This window comes from Phalacrocorax aristotelis, chromosome 4 (assembly GCF_949628215.1).
Source record: "Phalacrocorax aristotelis chromosome 4, bGulAri2.1, whole genome shotgun sequence".
Classification (NCBI taxonomy): domain Eukaryota; kingdom Metazoa; phylum Chordata; class Aves; order Suliformes; family Phalacrocoracidae; genus Phalacrocorax; species Phalacrocorax aristotelis.
Genome location: NC_134279.1, coordinates 7204886 through 7223829, shown reverse-complemented (window position 1 = coordinate 7223829; position 18944 = coordinate 7204886). Strand labels below are relative to the sequence as shown.

General features: G+C 37.5%; 1 protein-coding gene across 16 annotated transcripts in view; it reads right to left on the bottom strand.

Moving 5' to 3' along the window:
• BLTP1 (bridge-like lipid transfer protein family member 1) overlaps positions 1–18944 on the bottom strand; it is a 125138-nt gene that overhangs the window by 16041 nt on the left and 90153 nt on the right. For 4 of the 16 annotated variants that reach the window (XM_075090199.1, XM_075090183.1, XM_075090185.1 and 1 more), the window contains 15 exons: positions 18729–18940; positions 16445–16643; positions 15802–15861; positions 14331–14557; positions 13620–13820; positions 13286–13416; positions 11713–11836; positions 10618–10727; positions 8225–8315; positions 7612–7674; positions 5718–5962; positions 4858–5073; positions 3347–3527; positions 2470–2662; positions 114–275 (listed from right to left, as the gene is read on the bottom strand). In XM_075090199.1, coding sequence (XP_074946300.1) covers positions 114–275; positions 2470–2662; positions 3347–3527; positions 4858–5073; positions 5718–5962; positions 7612–7674; positions 8225–8315; positions 10618–10727; positions 11713–11836; positions 13286–13416; positions 13620–13820; positions 14331–14557; positions 15802–15861; positions 16445–16643; positions 18729–18940 — 2415 coding nt within the window. The remainder of the gene's footprint in view (positions 1–113; positions 276–2469; positions 2663–3346; positions 3528–4857; positions 5074–5717; positions 5963–7611; positions 7675–8224; positions 8316–10617; positions 10728–11712; positions 11837–13285; positions 13417–13619; positions 13821–14330; positions 14558–15801; positions 15862–16444; positions 16644–18728; positions 18941–18944) is intronic. The other 12 variants (XM_075090188.1, XM_075090189.1, XM_075090191.1 and 9 more) reach the window with 10 other exon arrangements.

Below are 18944 nucleotides of genomic sequence, written 5' to 3'. Positions count from 1 at the left end.
AACAAGTACAAAAACTTATTAGAAAGTGGAATTTCAAGGGAAGAGCAGCTCAATGCCACCAGAAGACAAAAAAGAAAAAGCATAGAGTACTAGAATACAAATACACAAGATACCTGTGTAATTCCTTTCAATGGGTGTAATTGGAATGGTTTCAAGAGCTTTCTCTAGGAAGTCCAGTAAGCATGGGCTAATCACCATTTCCTCCGGCAATGACTGGAGTGCAACCCACGCGTATAGTTTAGCAGTTTTCACTCCACCACTTCCTTTCCCTTTGGCTGCAACATTTAAAAGATAAATTTGTCTAATGTAATACCACTCACCAGTAACTGATAAACAGAAGATAATTCATAATTATCGTGCTTAGAGGAAATAGTGTTTCCTCTAATTCTCTGTATCATCATCTGAAAAGGAATAAATCAGATCAGTTAGAAAAAACTACACCATAAGTTTTCACTAAGAAAGCTGCGCAAAACCAACTATTAGTCTATCATGTTTGACTGCGCGTGTTCTTGACCAAGCACACTTATGTCAATGTCACCACTTCACTTTCTAAAAAATAGCACTGAAATCAGACACACACAATTCTTCTCCAAATACACAATGCAAAGTAACCACAGATGACTGGAAATTAAAGTGGAATTAGGAAGAATAAATACATGAGCCTGGGAAGAATGTCAGTTTAAACTGAGAATATACATCAAAATATTACAAATGTAAACAGCAAATCATACTATATTTATGCAAAGAACAATTAAAGATCCTAAACCAGCATTTTTAAAAGCTTGGAGCTAGTCAGAGTATAAACTAATAAAAAGATTGTTGTCTTCTAAATCTGCAGAAGAGGCTAGCATTTGGATCCAGGCTCACCAAAATATAAACATGCACAGAAGCTATTAGTACCAGCTAAGTTACTGTCTTTATGAAATAGGACTATTAGAATGAAGAGAGATAAAAGAAGATATTGATTTTAAATTCTCCAATAAAAAGATAAACATTAACTGCATGACTAAAACAGAGCTTAAAAATCCTTTTATTTGCTAATTTAAAAAAAAAAAAAGCACTGCATTTTCACTCTATACAAACTACTCTGTCTAGTGCCTCTGCCTAGATTGTCCTATCTGGCTCTTACTGGAGACCCATGACAATAAGACAAAGTCGTTTCCATTCCAGGAGAAAAGTAATATAAAAAAGTAATATAAATAACAATTGATGTGTTTCAAAATTATTCAGAACTAATAAATATATATAAAACTACAGTGCATAAAGAAATACAGTAATAGCAATCCTTGGTTTTGGGAGACATATCATCATACAAATACAATTTCCATAAGCCGCCACGCCAAATGTAGAGTTTACAAACATTAAAACAACAAGACTCAGTAACTGGACATGACGTGGTAAAAATTAAAAGGCAAGGATTGGAAAGAGGGTAGGAAAATACAGAACAAAATTGAAGATAAGTAGTATAAACCAAGATTACATGACATTCGGTAATCATAAAGAGGATGGACACTTAAAGGAGTAAGAACTAATGGTTCAACAGCACAAATAGAGGAAGGTGTCCTCATTTCACTGTTCTCTCCCAGCATCTCTGCTGGTTTTATTAAAAACAAACAAACAAAAAAACCACATCAACCCTCAAAAACCCACGCACAACTTTTTTCCGTTATTAATTTTGCCTGCTCATCAAATTTTGAACAAATTTTGGCTTTGTTTGTAAAGTGATATTCAGATGCCAACGGAGAGAAGAGTGAACGTCTCAGAAGTTGGAGGTACAATCTACATACCTCTAGATCTGACATGAAGTTACAATGGACTCCTGCTTGAAAACAGGAATCATTGGAGATAAAACAAAACTTTAAGTATTAGAACTCGTGTTACTCCAAATCATGGTTATTTAAGGGACTGCAATGGTTGAGGACACTAGTCCAGTGTTTTAGTTAATACAAATACATCTTAATAGCTGCTTCAGTAGTACAAGAAACAACCTCGTTCCAGAAAGCAATAATTTACGCATTACTTGTGCGGCAGAAGGCAGTTAAAAGGTGAAAGTATTCTTTGAACAGTGTAATGTATGAAAACAAGGATTCATCTGATTTTTTTTTTTTTTTCTTGGATTACGGAGAACAAAGCAGTCAGCGTTCGCTATTCATACAGATACTTAAACTTTGTTGTCCAGTAATAAGCATTACTTTGTGAAATGAAAACGGGCAGAAGGCAGTGACAGCCCATCACCAGGATATGGTGACCACGACAGAAATATTGCCGAACCTGGTTTGGCAAGAGATTTCTAAAAATTCAGCTTTATGAACTGCATTCATGCTTCTGGGGTCAGGTTTCTGCAGCCAAAGTTAAGACTTGATAAATACAGTGCTTCAGGTAATGGTCAGACAGATCTAAAGCTAGTAGATTACATGAAGGGAAGATATATATCCATGACAGTTCTAGAAGGTTATTGTCTATAAGTACCTGATGGGATGGGTGGGGGTTGGGGAGGAAGTAAGGTGTTAGTCTTGCTGTGGATAGTGCTAGATAAAGGAGGAGATGTGGCAGTATCTTTCATACCATACAGCTTGGACTCTTTGGAAAGGGTTCTTGGCAAAGAGGATCCTCGAGAAGTATTTGGCGATTCAGTCTTTAAAGTCTTTGAGTTGTAGTGCAACTGGAAAGCAAGGAAAGATCAATTTAATTCATACAAGTAGCTCAAATTCTATACAGCAGTGTGGTGTCACTCCTTCCCTTCAAAAGAATTTTTTTTCATTATTTACAGAAGTATCATTGTAAGATACGTTACACTCCAATTCATGTTCTACAGAAACAGCCGTGCACATAAAGATCTGAAATCTTTGTAGAAAAAAAAAATTAATAAACTATAAAAAAACATCAAGGAAACACAGAGAAACAGAGGAAACAAACTATTTAGGAGCAACAGCTAAAGCTTGCTCCTCCGCTCTGTTACGTCGTACACATCCTGTGCCACCAACTATTTGTTCCTGTCCTCATAGTTTGCTTTCTGTCTTAGTGCATGGTGGAACTACTCTGCTACAAAACACTGGCATACAGAAAGTTGCATAAAAAGTAAAATTAATAAAATACTCCAAGAGTTCACACCCCCTATATACACTATCAATGAAAATACAGAACACAGAAAAAGCTGTAGAGAATGTTTAGTTACAGAAATCATGACTCCTAATTTAGCAGTGTCTACGTAACTGAAAAAAGATTTTCCTGAGGTACTCTGTATATATGAACTTGTACATACCGTAACAATATATATGCTTTGAAATCATATTTGAGCAGAGAGAAAGAGCGAGCGCTTCCCTGCTGAGTTATACACTTCTCTTACCTTTACATCCACCCCAGGAATATAAAACACTGTTGTTTCCACATCACTAGATTTTGTCTGTAGAGACGATGGCACTTTCTTGCCAGCAAGTAAGTGAGTAGTAGATGCATAATTAGTTTGAAACTTTTTCTTTTTTGAAGGAGACTCTTGATCCAAACTTCTGGAGCTCCGATCATAGCTCCTAAAATAAATATACTGCATGTTATTAAAGCAAGCTTAATACTCATATTAGCAACAGTGTATTTTCTAGTATTAAAAAACCTAGAGATGTCTAAAACAAATTTGTAGAATCAACTACATAAGGAAGCATTTCAACTTCTGCTTCACTCTTTACTTTCTATGACCTCTACTCCCATTCTGTCTGCCTACACTGGGTTTCACCATTTTCATCATGTGATTACCTCAGGCAGTAAAATCTAAAAAATTATTGTTACGTCATTAGAGAAACACCTTCCAATGCTCTGTACTCTTACAGTCAAGTTCATCTATGCTACCCAACGTGATCTGTGAAAACTCTTTGATATGCAGGAAACACTTATCAATTTTCCTTCTCTGCTGTAAAGCCTGTCTTCATACAAATTCTTATGAGATTCTTTTTCCTTCTTTATCAATTCTTAGGAAAAAAGTGTCTTGGAAAGACAGAAACCAAATTGCTTTCTAATTACAGATCTCCTACGTACACTTCTTAGTAAGAAAAAGTATTTCTCATTTGTTCCTACTTCTTAAAATAAGAGGTAAAACATTTAAATCTCACTTCCTTATACTAACCTTATTAAGAATTATCTTGTTGACAAGTACGTTTTTTAAAATTCACCATATCACTAACAACATACCAAATTTTAAAAAGTGATGTAAAACTGCCATTAGATCCCCAAGCACATACACATGAAAAAAGCAGAATTTAAAAACCAATTATAAGGTCAAACCTCATTAAGATCAGAAGCACTTCTGTTTCTTCAGATAATTAAAATAAATGCATTTTATTAAGAAAGACACATAAATCAGCGTGCTTTTACACTCAGAAAGTAATGGGAGCCCTCAGAGATCATAAGAAAACACAACAGTAGCCCCACTATTAGTCAAACCATTATGTGAATTCACTAAGATGTAAAGTTACTTCTTTGAAGGCTTAAAAAAAAAAATTCAAGTGCTTTGAAAGCCTAACATTTTGTTTATGAAAGATAAAACATGATTTAAAAAACAAAAACAGACAAGAAGCATATGCTGATTCTTGCTACAGAAACGCAACTCCCCATGTCATACTTGGCCGCAACATCTGAAACTTATGGTGATGCTGTGAAGTACTGATAATTACTACAAATAAAGTGATGGCAACAAACTAATGCATTCATCTTCTATGCTTTTCAAACAGGTCACTGCTTAAGAGTCATTAATTATTGTGCATATGGTCATAACATAAGTCAGAAATATCAGATGGACTTAACAGCTAGAGCAGAATAAAGTACTTATAGTTCCTTTATGAAGAACAGAGTAAGTAACATGTTTCTTACCTTCGTAAACTAATTTCATCATGTTCTTGCTGAAGCATTGTAGGGTGCAGGACACATTTTCCACAATCAATCTCCACCCTGATGTCAAGTTCAAAGTCAATATTTCTCTCTGTGGTAGTGCCAGTCATACTTCTGTTGGTAGGCGTCGTTGGCCAGCGCTCAGTGAACAGCTGGTGGACAGCAGCGAAGCCTGTTGCTTTCTTGCGAGAGGTACTCCTGCACAGGCACAATTGTGGATTAGGTATTAGCATGACATTTACCTGAACAAATGGTAGGAGGCATTCTTAGACTACGTTCACACTTAGTATATAATCTTTTAGGAACTTTTCTGGAAGGGGCCTTATCTGATACACAGCAATATGGTGATCCATCTTCTGTTAACACATTACTAAGTATCCTTTCTTAGCTTAGGGTGCTATAAAGAACTACGCCTTTCTTAAATTCTCAACCAAGAAAAGGAAAGAAAAAATATATACAATAATTTCCATATTTGCAAATCTTTACATTATTACATGCACTTTGTGGAGATATAATCCCCCGATAAAACCAAAAGTTATGTTGTGTTTGACAAACCTGTCATTTGGTCCCACTAAAACCTGCCCTGTGCCTCAAAAAAACTGACTTTCCAATTTTTTTTGTTCTCTTCCAAGCCCTGAAATTCCTAGCAGTTGCCTCCTTTTCAGATCAGAATTCCTCCTTCCATCACAGTCCCCTCTGCTGAACACAACCTCCTCTGCATCCCACATACACACTTCAGGCAAAATTCAATCCTCCATCAGAAACAGTTTTTGTAGCTTTAAAGTAAATATTTCAAGTGCATTTTCTTAATTTCTGTGTTCTTCCTTAGGACCATTACTTACGGTGGTTTCCTATAAAAATACGCCCTCTCTCTTTCATGGTCATCCTCCTTCTCAGAGTCCTCACTGCTTGATGATAAGCTGTCATCCCGGCGTCCTTCTTCAGGCTGGAAGGGAATGCCGGGTGAGAAGACTACTGGAGTTTTGGGTGAACCAAATACTGAGCATGAGCCTTCACTAGTAGATGAGTAATGGGAGGGACCATCAATAGTTACAGACAAAAGGTCCATTTCTGTCTCCTCTGGAAACTGATTATAGAAAGACAAGAAGATATTAAATTTCCACAGATACTGTTTCCACCGAGAATGCATTAGATAGCTCTGGAAAGAAAAAAGCAAGAATGCTATGATAATCTCTCATTCCCAAGTTCCTCATAAGACAGAGACAGCAGGTGTAGAATTTGCAAGACTGATTACAGAAAAAGGAAGAAATGAAAGCTTGGTGGGGAGACATTTGCCATTGCCTAGTGATTGAGCTCAGTGTGTTAGCTAGATACGTATCATGCTCTGACCAATTCACTTGATCAGAAGGAATGGAAACATTTCTTAGAAATTTAAAAACATTTTGAAAGAAAAGATCAAAAGACAGCAAAAATCATCATGAACCTTGTGGAGGGGCGAGACACCCAGGAGCGTTAGTGAAGGCGCGCATGCAGAATGCTAACACAGAATGTATGGCACTGGTTTGCAGTTCTGGGCTGCGCTCTTGGGCACACGTGCTTTAACACAAAATGAACTTCAGGCCAAATTTCCAAAAAGGGCCTCCTGTTTCTCACATAAAGCATGCCATAAGCACCACACAACCAATTTTTGAACATTAACTTCTTAAAATGACTGTGAAAACTATCTGTAAGTGTTCGTTTAACACCAGCACTACCTATGTAGTGTTACTACAGAGCTACACATCATAGTCTGCAAATTTAAATTAGAGCTCTGCTGAAGAACTGGCATTCTAATGTCATTATGGGTTTTTTTATTTTTAATATTCAACATTTGATACGTCTTAAGTGTTTAATAGCATTTTGCTATGCCAACAAAACTGAAGCTAACTGGGCTTATATATAACAACAAAAAAAAAAGGTTGGCAAGCTTTTAAATATGAACATATTTATATGTGCAAAGCACATTTCTGTTTCATTTCCACCTCTCTCTCAGAAATAGGAATTTATTTCCTGGGAGCGTGAGGTGAGTTGGAAGGAAGAAAAAGTATGTTACTATCTCTTGAGTTGGTTTTTTTTTTGGGGTGGTTTTGTTTGCTTCTGTTGTTTTGGTTTGGTGTTTGGTTTTGCTTTGGGTTTTTTTTTAAGAAAAAAAAATCTTCACTGTTTTCCCTAAACATGTTTTTTAAAGCAGTTAAAACTCTCCACCATTTGTTCTCTGGGTATTAAGTTTTGGCACATTCTCTACTCATTATTATTTGAAAATGCCTTATTCTGCATTCAATATAGGAATTACATCAGAAATAAAAGTGTGAGGAGACATCCTCTCACCTACCAATTATCTTCTACGGGTGTTGATGCCTGCAATGTTGGAACACAATATAATGGACAAAGGCACACACACTAAAATCCTCTCCTAACACACATTTCAAGGCTAGGCTTATATCACTTTACATCAGCCTTGATCAGTCTATATAAATATACAGATAAAATTCCAGTAATTCATTTTACAAAATCTATCAAGTGTTAGGGCTACACAAGGATGTAGAAACACTCCAGAAAATTCACCAGCCATCAATCACAATCTTCTGCTTACTTTACTTATTTAAATGTAAATATTTTCAAATTTGGTATACATTCTGTTTAGCTGAGTGCAAAAGAGATGAAACATTGAAAAGCAGCTCCCTGTGAGATAAATTAGTTCTCTGGCAAAGAATACTTGTTTCTTCTCAGAAATACCTGAAAATACCCTTCCCCTGGACAGCTGGATTGTTGTGCAATCCCCAAAGCTGTTTTATTCAACTTAATTAGAAGTGAAAGAGATACATAAATTAAAACAATTATAATACTCTCAGCTGTACAAAACCAACATAATAAAAACATTCTAAAAATGAGAAAACATAGCAATAAACAAACCCAAAGATTCAAAAATCTGTTTCAAACACACAGAAGGATATACCTGTAGGGTTACTGCAAACTGACTAATACCCATTTCCAAAACTCTAAATATATTCAAACACAGAAAACACTAGATGATTTTTTGCACACTTCTGATAAAATTCCAAAACAATTCTATCACTACTGTGTCAGCCTAAAAATAAACCCAAACCCATTTTTAACTCTTTCATCTAATGATTGAATTAATTTCTGTGTTAAGAAACCAAAACACATCTGTCTTCTATAAAAACAAATCTGTCTTCTAAAAATATCCATAATATGAGGCACACACTAACGGAAATAAGACACACAAAACATTCAAGCAATTCAGGCCTACCTAGGTATACCTGCCTCATGAATTTGTGACCAAATGGCACAGGAAATATAATTATATGGCATATAAAGTAATTCTTACAGAATCCTGTATGTTGAAAGTTACTCTTGGCCCAGGAGATGCAGCGTCTACACGGATATCTGGGAGGTCTTCGCTGTCCCCTAGTCGAGAGCTATAAGCAAAACCAAAACACAACAGCTTGTTGAGTTTTACATTCATGCAAACATTTAACCACACAAATATAAGGCCATAAAAAAAGAACAGTCAGTACTTACGATTTTGTTATGGAAGAAAGTATAAAGTCATAACTGAAGCACTTAGAATTGTTTAGTTTGGAAAAGACCGTTAAGATCATCAAGTCCACTGTTAACCTGGCACTGTCCAGTCCACCACCAAACCACGTCTCTATGCACCACATCTACATGGCTTTTAAACACCTCCTGGGATGGTGGCTCAACCACTTGCCCGGGCAGCCCGTTCCAATGCTTGACAACCCTTTTGGTGAAGAAATTTTTCCAAATATCCAATGTAAATCTCCCCGGCGCAACTTGAGGCCGTTTCCTCTTGTTCTATCGCTTGTTACATGGGAGAAGAGACCAGCCCCCACCTCGCTACAACCTCCTTTCAGGCAGTTGTAGAGAGCAATGAGGTCTCCCCTCAGCCTCCTTTTCTCCAGGCTCCCTCAGCCGCTCCTTGTAAGCCTTGTTCTCCAGACCCTTCCCCACCTCCGCTGCCCGTCTCTGGACACGCTCCAGCACCTCAATGTCCTTCTTGTACTGAGGGGCCCAAAACTGAACCCAGGGTTCGAGGTGCGGCCTCACCAGTGCTGAGCACAGGGGCACCATTCCTGCCCTGCTCCTGCTGGCCACACCAGTGCTGACACAAGCCCGGGGGCTGGTGGCCTTCTTGGCCACCTGGGCACTGCTGGCTCATGCTTAGCCAGCTGCCAGCCAGCACCCCCAGGTTGTTTCCTGCCGGGCAGCTCTCCAGCTGCTCTGCCCCAAGGCTGCAGCGTTGCATGGGGTTGTTGTGCCCCAAGTGCAGGACCCAGCACTTGGCCTTGTTAAACCTCATACAACTGGCCTCGGCCCATCGATCCAGCCTGTCCAGATCCCTCTGCAGATCACTTGGGGTACATGAGGAAGAAAAAGGAGGAGAAGGAAAGAGAAGGAAGCTACACATTACTTGGCCAGTAGTCTATTGCTAGCCAACCTCTGCTTATTTCTTAATGTGTTTTTTTTTCCCAATCCTGAGCCAACATGCAGAAATTGTAGAAAAATAAGATACTTGTGATCTACCACACGGGACATAAAAAGCAAGTTAGCAGATTATGTATTCTCTGCTGCAACTAAAATGGATTTTTTTGCCTTGTAGTATATGCATACTACTTTTCATTCACAACCAAAGTAGTCATTAAGTTTTTCAGAATTCTCTGTCTCTTATAGAGCAACAGAAAAGCCCCATTATCTTTTCCACACAATTTCTGATTCTCTTCAGATAACCTTGTGAAAAGGTAAAATGAAAGTGGTTTTCATCTGACACACCCTGCACTAGAACCTTCACGCCTTCAACACTTGCTTTGCTTTAATTATCAAGAATGTTAATTAATTCAGAAGAAAGATACCTTTTCAAGGGCATCTTGAAAAATGCACTTTAGAGTACTTATAAAGCTGGTTTTAAGCTGGCATATCTGCTGTCTCATATTTTCACATCTGGATGATTTATTAATTTCTATTCACTTCCACAAAAGTATTCAAATTTAAAGCAAATTTCTATAAGTATTTCCATTCTTATAGAAAAAAGTCAAAAAAATTCTAACACCCCTCTCCACCTTTTTAATTTTCAAATCTTTTATACTTAATACATAAAAATGGAGCACATTTTTATTTCCAAACTTTGAATGCTTCAGCTGGATCTACAGGAGCAAGACTCAAACACATGTATTCTAAAACCAAAGCAAACACTTTACTAGCAGGGATCATTATACAACTACAGTTTGCTCAGCAGCCATTAAATGATGAAACCAAACCAACACACGTTGTACAGGTGAAGAGGTTAAAAGAAAATTATCATTCACAAAAAACAAAAGGAATCTCCCTTTCTTCTTCTTTTAAGGCAAATGATTGCAAATAAAGCATAGAAATCAAAATGATTACACTATGCCATTTTTCCTTATATATGTTTCTTTAGTATGTCTTGAAAGCAGGATTCTGTAAAAAACCCTAAGTTGTTGTAGAAGTGGAAACTTCTCCTCATTTGACATATTACCATGTCTGTCAAAAAAGAAGTTTCGAAAAAAGGTGAAAAGTTGCCTTTGAGAACATGCCTGTCTTCCAAAATTACCTCTTCCTACCTAGTTCCGCCACACATAGCTGCTGCCCCCAGTAAAAGGACTCTTAGGGCCAAAGTCCAGTGTTTCCTCTGTTACATTCACTGCTGTTGCTGTCACAGTTCTCCAGTTCCCAGAATCTTACCTTGTTCTGTCCATTCTCTTCAGAGGTGGTCTTCCTGATGCTGAAATACTCTTAGATCGGCTATAGCTGGGTTTGTAGCTGAGACCCCATTTGTCTTTCAAGGAGGCAGCCTAAAACAAAAATAGTATTTAAATGCAACAACAAGAACCCAGAGAAAAACTCTGGCAAGCTAAAATATTATTTTACACAGATGTGCCAGTAAAGTGAAAAAAATTTTTTTTTTTTTGTTCCATAATAGTTAAAATGCATCTTATTATTAGCATTTCCCAGCATCTCCATCTTGCCTCTGGATACATGTTCACTTTTCACACTTGATGGAATTGATAATGTCCTGTTGCCGGAGAAAAGTATGCCCAAAGCTAATAATCTGACCACTTACACATCCTTTCTAGCTACCGCTACAGTAATGGAAGAACATGAGCTGAAATGAGAACACCTGAGAAAGAGCTGCAAGCAAGATTACTCTTTGAAAGATCTTTTCTTATTAATGAAGCATCATACTTGGAGCTCATGCACTAGGACACACAGAAAATAATGTTTTGCCAGGCCTGTTATCGGGTCTGGGACAAGAGCCACACACATTTGTGGATTACCAACTTGGTTTTTTGTCCATTTTCTTCTAGCATCTACCCTTAGTAGTTTGTTTTTATTTTTACATCACTGAACTCTGCCTATATTAATATTTAAACACAGTTATAGAAAGCGCATGTGCCAACTGGCATACAGCAGGGATCTGTCATTTGTCCAGGCAGTTAACATGCTTGCCCCTGCATTTGTCAGTCCAGTAAGCAATCATTTTAAAATCTGCTAAGAGAAGGAGTAAATAACATCTTCAGATACACATTGTCTGACTATTTCTTGTGAGCATGCAAATAAACCCATTTATATTATAGTTTCTGTGAAATTTCAATTTTCCTATCTCCATTATTACAAAGGAAAAAACCCTTTACCTAAAGATAAAGGGGTTGCTGAGCTATTTGATATTCTTAACCTTCCTTTTCCATTGTTAACATTTTCCTTGCTTTAATCAACACGCAGAAGAGGAATATGCAATGCAAGTGCTATCATTCTTTAAGGTAACTTAGTACTGCTTACCCTCATACTGGATCTACGTAGCTTTTTACGAACATCTCGGCGGATATCATTCACAGCCACCGACTCCAGTTGCTGATAGCGCTGAATTTCTTGATTTATAGTTCCTTCACTTGCACCTAATTTTCTGAGGATAAATCATAATTGAGCTATCTTCAAACTAGGTGAAACTATTTTCAACATTTCAAAATCTGTGTTGCAATGATATTCTGCTTTCCCTGGGAATTATCCCATTTTCTCATTTTTTTCAGTAGTTAGTTATGACCAGTGCCCAATATAGCTGCAGAAGATTTATTCTTGTGACATAATACAACTTTTGACAGGCATAATATTTGTTCCTTAACAGGACTCTGATTTTAAGGTTTCTCTCTCCAAGTGCCTTAGCAGAGAAGATAAGAGGACGTAGATCGAAGTAGCATGCAAGGAGACCTCCAAACAACAGTGCTACCTACCATGATGCTAAGGTGGAGAGTAAGAAAAGCTGTTATTTCAAAAAGCTCTAGTTGTAACAACTAGAACAAGGACCTCCTGTACACTTTCAATCACACGACAGCTGTTTAATTAAAAACAATCACATGGACAAATCTGAGAATCCCCAGCAGGATGAAGAAAAATCCTTCAGCTCTAACAGCCCAAAGCCCTGTCACACCAATGACAGCCTTCTGTAGCAGATTACCTTCAGCAGAAAAAAAACCCCACACCACTAAATCATTTTAAAAACTCTGTAAAGCAACTGCGACTTTGAAATAATTGGAGTGTACTGAAGCATTCATAAAATGAGAAAAGGCAGGCACAAAACATAATTTTGATTCCTGAACTCTTATTAGAAGAAACATATAACCTAAAATCCAAAGTTCAGATACAATTGCCCTCTGATTGGTGACAGCAATTTTATTCCAAGTACAAGCAGTAGAACGTGTCTCCTCTCCCTTATTTGACACATAATTACCAAGCTCTGTATTCCCATCCCAGACAGATCCATTTATAGTAAGTCTCTCTTAGGGAAGGGGAAAACAGCCCAGGCAATCCCAACAAGCCGTGATTCTGAAAAATTATTAATAAAATTCACAGAAGTAGTTTAGATGAAATCTACGAAATTTGAAATAATTCTTCCTTCAGGGTTTTCTCAGGTACAGCATAGGAGATGTCATTTTAAAATATCACCTACAGGATGCAAAAATAGTTGATTTAAATATTTTTCTTCTTTCAGTGAATTAGACTAAGCTTATTGCTGTTAAAGTAATATATTTTGTTAATCACCATGATAATAAATCAAGATGGAACTATGATTTTGAATTGATAAGAAACTGATTATAATCAGCCATTGTAACGCAGAACCAGAAAGAATACAGACTGATCGGCAGGGGGAGAGATTGAGAAATTTGAGAGAGTACTTGCATATATAGTTTTTTCTTATGGAATCCAACAGGACAATTTTTATTTTTAAATAAAGACAACAACTTCCCATGTGACCATCACAATGCCACAAGATATGTGATGAGAGCAGAAAAGAAAAAAGTCACCTGCAGGTTGTTATTCCCAAACTTTGTGCGAGTTAAAGCAAAACCCAACTTACTTTAAGTCATCAATAACTTTAGCTTGCTCATTGAGTTCTCTAATATCGACTAAACGTTTCACAAATTTTCTTCCTCGCTGTTCTCCAGTCTGGATACCAGAAGCTCCCTGCCGTCGGTGATCAACAATCTCCTATGTAAAATAAACATCTAATTAATGCCCTCTCCAAATTGGACATTAGGGCGATTTAACAATAGGCAAAAAGAATTTCACACCTTAAAATTTGGACTAGTGCATGCAAAAGAATCAGTTTCTTCTCAAAAGGCAGCTGATTGGATTTTCTGCAGTGATCCAAACCCCATCATTCAGTTAGAGACACTGTAACTACTACATACATGTCCCCATGAGCAGGATCTGCCTGCTTTCATATGTGATCTGCTAGACTGAAGAGAATCACACTTCGCTGACCCCAATAGATATTCTACAGGAACAGAGTATCGATGGTTTGGGGGGCTCAAACCCAGCAGGTGATTTACAATCCGCTGCCCAAATGTTAGCTTGCGTGCATCTCCACATAATGAACCTCCACCTGATTTCTGAACAACAAACAGGCACGTTAGTGTTCTGGGATAACGTTTTCACTGTTGGCTATTTAAGATAGCCATTAAAGAACGTTACTGTAACATAATCTGTTACAACATTTTTATGTGAAGTCAAAAAGCAAGGTCAGCAACACATTGGGTAGAAGCACTGAAAAAGAATTCTTTCTAATTTGCTCGTGTTAGTAACTTACTCTCCTGTTAAGAAAAACTATCTACAGCCATGACTCTTCCAATATAGGTAGCTGAAGTTCGGTATTGTGTCTCCGTATTTTCCAATCCAGATTGATATTCCCACATAACACCAGTGGAAATATGACCTGTGATTTCTTGCCTTTGAAATAAGGAGTTACAAAACTAACACACAAACTTTTTTGATTTCCAACAAGAGTTATATGAGCTATAAGGAGTAGCATACTGGACTCAAGACTAAGATCTTTCCATTTGACTGAAGACTTTGTCAGGCCTTTTCTAATTAGTAGCACTTATTTCCGTTGATTCACTTACTGCATGTATAGTGGGAGACATAGTGTCAACTTCGTCCTCATCTGAAAGGTCAGCTATGTTTACAGAGTTGAGGTCAGCAATGTCATCGATATCTTCTTCTCCTGTCAACGTTGTGAGGGTGTTGCCTAAAGCATTCAATCTTTTCCCAATGTTTGGATCCATGTGGACATCAATACCACACATCTTCCATAATACATTCAGTGTCCAGGTTCCAGCACTGCTACTTTCTATATTTAAGAGGAAAAAGTTTAACCACTTTTTCGTCTTTTAAAACAATCTCTTGAACTGAGTTATGCATTAGTTAGCCAAGACAGCGTTTATCAAAGAACTGTCTTTTCTGCCCTCTCTGGTGAAAACATATTCTACAACTGAAATGCTTGCTGGAAGTACTTCACGGCTACAAAGTTAATATTTCTTTAACAAGTGATGTACACAGACAAACCTAATGAAAATACATTCCCTTCAGCCAAGCTGACGACCAGAAAAGCGCATCTCAAACTTTCGCTCTTACAGTTGCAGCCAAGTACACTGTTCCAGAACAGGATTTCTAACAGCAAGAAACATAAAGGCTGGCTATCTGCACGTAAAAATGCTGATCTATTTACACTTTCAAGTGATCAATAACGATGCTGGAAGATGTTTTAATATATATGTGATGTGCCTGCTGAATACCTGTCTTCCCAGGATCTTTCTAATGAGTGTTGCTTTTCAGCATCAAAATAAAGAACTTGTTTTAAGCAGAACTACACAAGATACTGGTTTTCCTTCTTCTAAATGGATTATTCCTGTTTTTCGCCATTCACAATTCCATGAGAAGTAAATTTTCAATAGTTACAGCATGTGTTTCGATTTTATGTGTCCTCAGCACCAAAAAAAGCAAGCAGGGGACAGCGAGCAAAACTACAGGGACAGGAGACACCATAGATGTGACATTTGGGCAAAGAGGTAAGAAGAAGCAAGCAGCAGGTATTATGACCAAGACAAAGATTGCCAGGTATTTTTGAAGCCTCTGGATAATGTCCAAAAAACCCAGTAGGAAAGACTGGGAGAAGAGGGAGTTCAGAAAGAAGAGAATTCATCTCTGGAAGAGGTGAGGGAGGAATGGGAGCTCAGAATGCAGTCTCAGCATTAGAAGGACTGGAAGATTTAGAAGTCTCTAGGACAGGAAGCAGTAGGACAACATTGCTGTTATAAAGCACTACTCTTCAACCAAGGAAGACACACATATACACCGCGTGTTTTCCTGCAGGTGAAAATCTAAAACCAGTGCTGCTGATGTGACTCAAAACCTGGAATAGCCTGAAAAGATGGGAGCAGATAAAAACGTTGTGGAGTTTTACCAGGAAAACAAGATACTAAACAAAATGAAAACCCAAACCACCAATTAAATTACAACACAATTAAAGGATTTTAATTTAATATTTTATCAATCTTTTATTTATATAGGACTTGATTTATTAAAGTGTATTACCTGCTGCAGCCTGTCCTGTTGTCCTAGAACACACTTCATACGTACCATCTGGCACAACACCTATACAAAGCATATGAGGCACATACACTGATTAGGCAGACAGTCAAAGCAGCTTTAGGCCAGCCCTTCTGAATTCCACCTCAGTCTCTTGCCCTCCCCAATTAAAGCATGAGTGGTGTTGGGTAGGAGGTTTAGCTTTAATTCTCATTGAATGAATTTTCTTATTTCATAAAGTGAACCTACCTGGTAACATCCAAGTTTATATCAACTTAAATTTCCATATAAATTCTAAATCTTCACCAAAATAGAAGATATATAGATATATAAACTAAAATAGTCTATATTCAACCGTTAAAAACTTACTGCGATCTTATGAAATTATATAAAAGCAATGCATCCAACTCTTCCAACATCTCACAGACAGAACTTAAATGCTTACAGTGAGACATATAGCAATAAAGTTGTTAATAAAGGAAAACAACAAAGGAATACAACCTTTTAGAGCCATATCACTTTGCCTTCAAAAGGCCAAAGATTTTTCTTTATCTTTCTGGGGGAAGTTGAGCAGGTTTGAAAGTCATGGGAAAGGGTAGAAGTGGATTTATATCTGAAATATGTCAAGTATGAAATCACACCCACTTACATGCATTCATGACCAGATCTCCTCTTATTTCAGGTTTCCAATCATCCCAACTTGTCTCAAAGCCATCAGCAAAGCGGATACAGAAGTTTTTAAAGTGACCTTTGCTAACTAAAGACTCTGAGGAGCAGGCAGTGATCAACGTGCTTTCAATAGTCAGGACTAAAGCAGAGCCAGTGTCAAGATCTGCTGTGTGGTTAGACTGGAAAACAAAATCACAGAGAGAATTTACTGATCATTGCCATGTCAAAGTGATATTGTACATGCATTAAATGCTCTTTGTCTTTCCCTATCAGAAAACTAATCCCCTTCTGATATCTCCTGGTATTTCTCCTTCTCTGTAGAAAGTTTCCAAAGCACCACATCTGTCTGTACAGTGTCTTGCACTGTTGTTTTCTAAATGCAACACCTACACTGTAAATATATGAGGGCATCAGGAGTCAAGCTTATCTGGAAAAGGAAAGAAAATCCATGTTTGATCAAGGACTAGGCCATCAAGGGCTACAAACCATACAGCCCTGTGACCGCAGTATACAAGCCCAGGATCAGTTCTTTTCTCCAAGAAGGCTTGCACATTACTTGATTGAACGACAAAAAGTAGCTTTAATTTTCATGTGACCTTTTTTTTGTGCTTTTTTTTGGTATCTACAATTATCCAGAGTCTTAAATACACAGATTGACTGATTCTTTTCCAGCCCTTTGTATATGAAGGTCTATAATTTTGTTTACCTGCAAAAAAAAGCCCACATATTCCCTTTTCCAAAGCTAGACTTCTTTTGATCCAGCATGAAAGTATTGGAAACATTCTATTCTATATACAGTTTAAGACTTCATAAACCAGAATGTATTTTTCTAAATCTACTATAATTTGTAACACGTAAGAGCAGAAAATGCCAACTGTGTTGTCCACAGCTGCCAGATAGAAAATTCACAATCAAAATGTTATGTCATTATGCATTCTAGATTACTGGACTCGTTACTCATTTACATTTCTACATATTATGACTATTTCCTTCTACATTGTTAAAATTATTCATTCCTGTTCTGGAATTATTCTCCATTAAGAATACTCCCAGTTCAACATAGGAACAGTCTCTGAATCCAAGGTTTTCTCTCAAAGCCATCTAACATTATCTATCCTAATAATGCTCCGCTGCTTCATGTATTTTTTAAACTGCTGTCAGCTGGCAATGTAATATTTTCAATTTTATACTTCAGAGGCACAGAGCACACCTTCACCTTATATATGAAGGGACAGGCATAACTGCAGTCATTTCTAAGAAGGGAAGAACACAGGGAATACAGGTCTGCACAGAACTGTTTCTTAAGTGAGAATCATCACAGACATTTTCAAGAAAGCTAGGTCCACTGATTTAGGTACTTTCCTATCTGTCTGAAGAAAGAATCAATACACAGAGCTAAATGTCAAATTTGGGAATGTGTTGGATCACGCTGCATTGGTTGTCAAGAAACTCGGCAAACCGCACAGCCAATGAACAGGAGCTGCATGGCCACAAAGCCTTACCCTGAGAATCCACTACTGAGCCATACATCATTAAGAGTCAAAGGTATTCCAGAAACATAACACAGCGCACGTTCCCTTTCAGAACAAGTAGCATTGACACACCACAAAATGCACTGCGTAGGCATTACTTTAATACAGAACCTCGTTAACTGCACATTAAAGAATACATCATCCTGTGTAACATAGGAGGCTTACTCCGTACTACAATGGCATACTTTTTGTCAATGACTGCATTTTAAATCTTTCTTTAACCCCGTCTGAGTTCCTAAAGAAAAGTAACTGTTTGGAAAACATATATCTATATATCTCAAATAGTTATTCACACTCATTCCTGTTTTAATTGAAAGAACAAACAAGTCAGAACATCACGTTAAAGCCAACAGTTTTCAGAGTTTTTCTATCTATAATCATATGAAAAATAAAGGATTAACTGGAATTTGTGATGGAAGGTTTCAAGAAAATACGTTCCATCTAAAAGATTTCCAAGGACTTGCCAAAGTGCTAAGCTCATATATGGGGTAAACAAGAATCCGTTGTTTCCCCAAAACACGCACACCAACTGAAACACGCATAACCTAGTTCTCCTATAAATGAGAACACCATTTCTATCACAAGCAGTGTCACTAGCGCAATTAGCGTCCTATGACTTCTGCATTGGTGTGATGAAAAATTACATTCATGGGCATAAAAGCCACGTACCACATACAAATGGATATTTCAAAAAACTACTAATAGTCACATTCCTTCAGACGTTTTGTTTACCTGAGGCGTGTTTGTGATGGGCAGGCAAATCCCTAAGTCATTGACAGTCAGCTGGAGAAAGAGAGTCCCAAAAGCCTGCGCAGAGGTTTGTTGGATTCCAGGCAGCATATCCACTACTTCTTTTGTGGCCATATGGATATCTTTATGTAAAGCCATTCTCTGTTCATTCCAGTTGTCATACGCAGCCTTGTAGTTCAGCCAGAACAGCACAGCTTT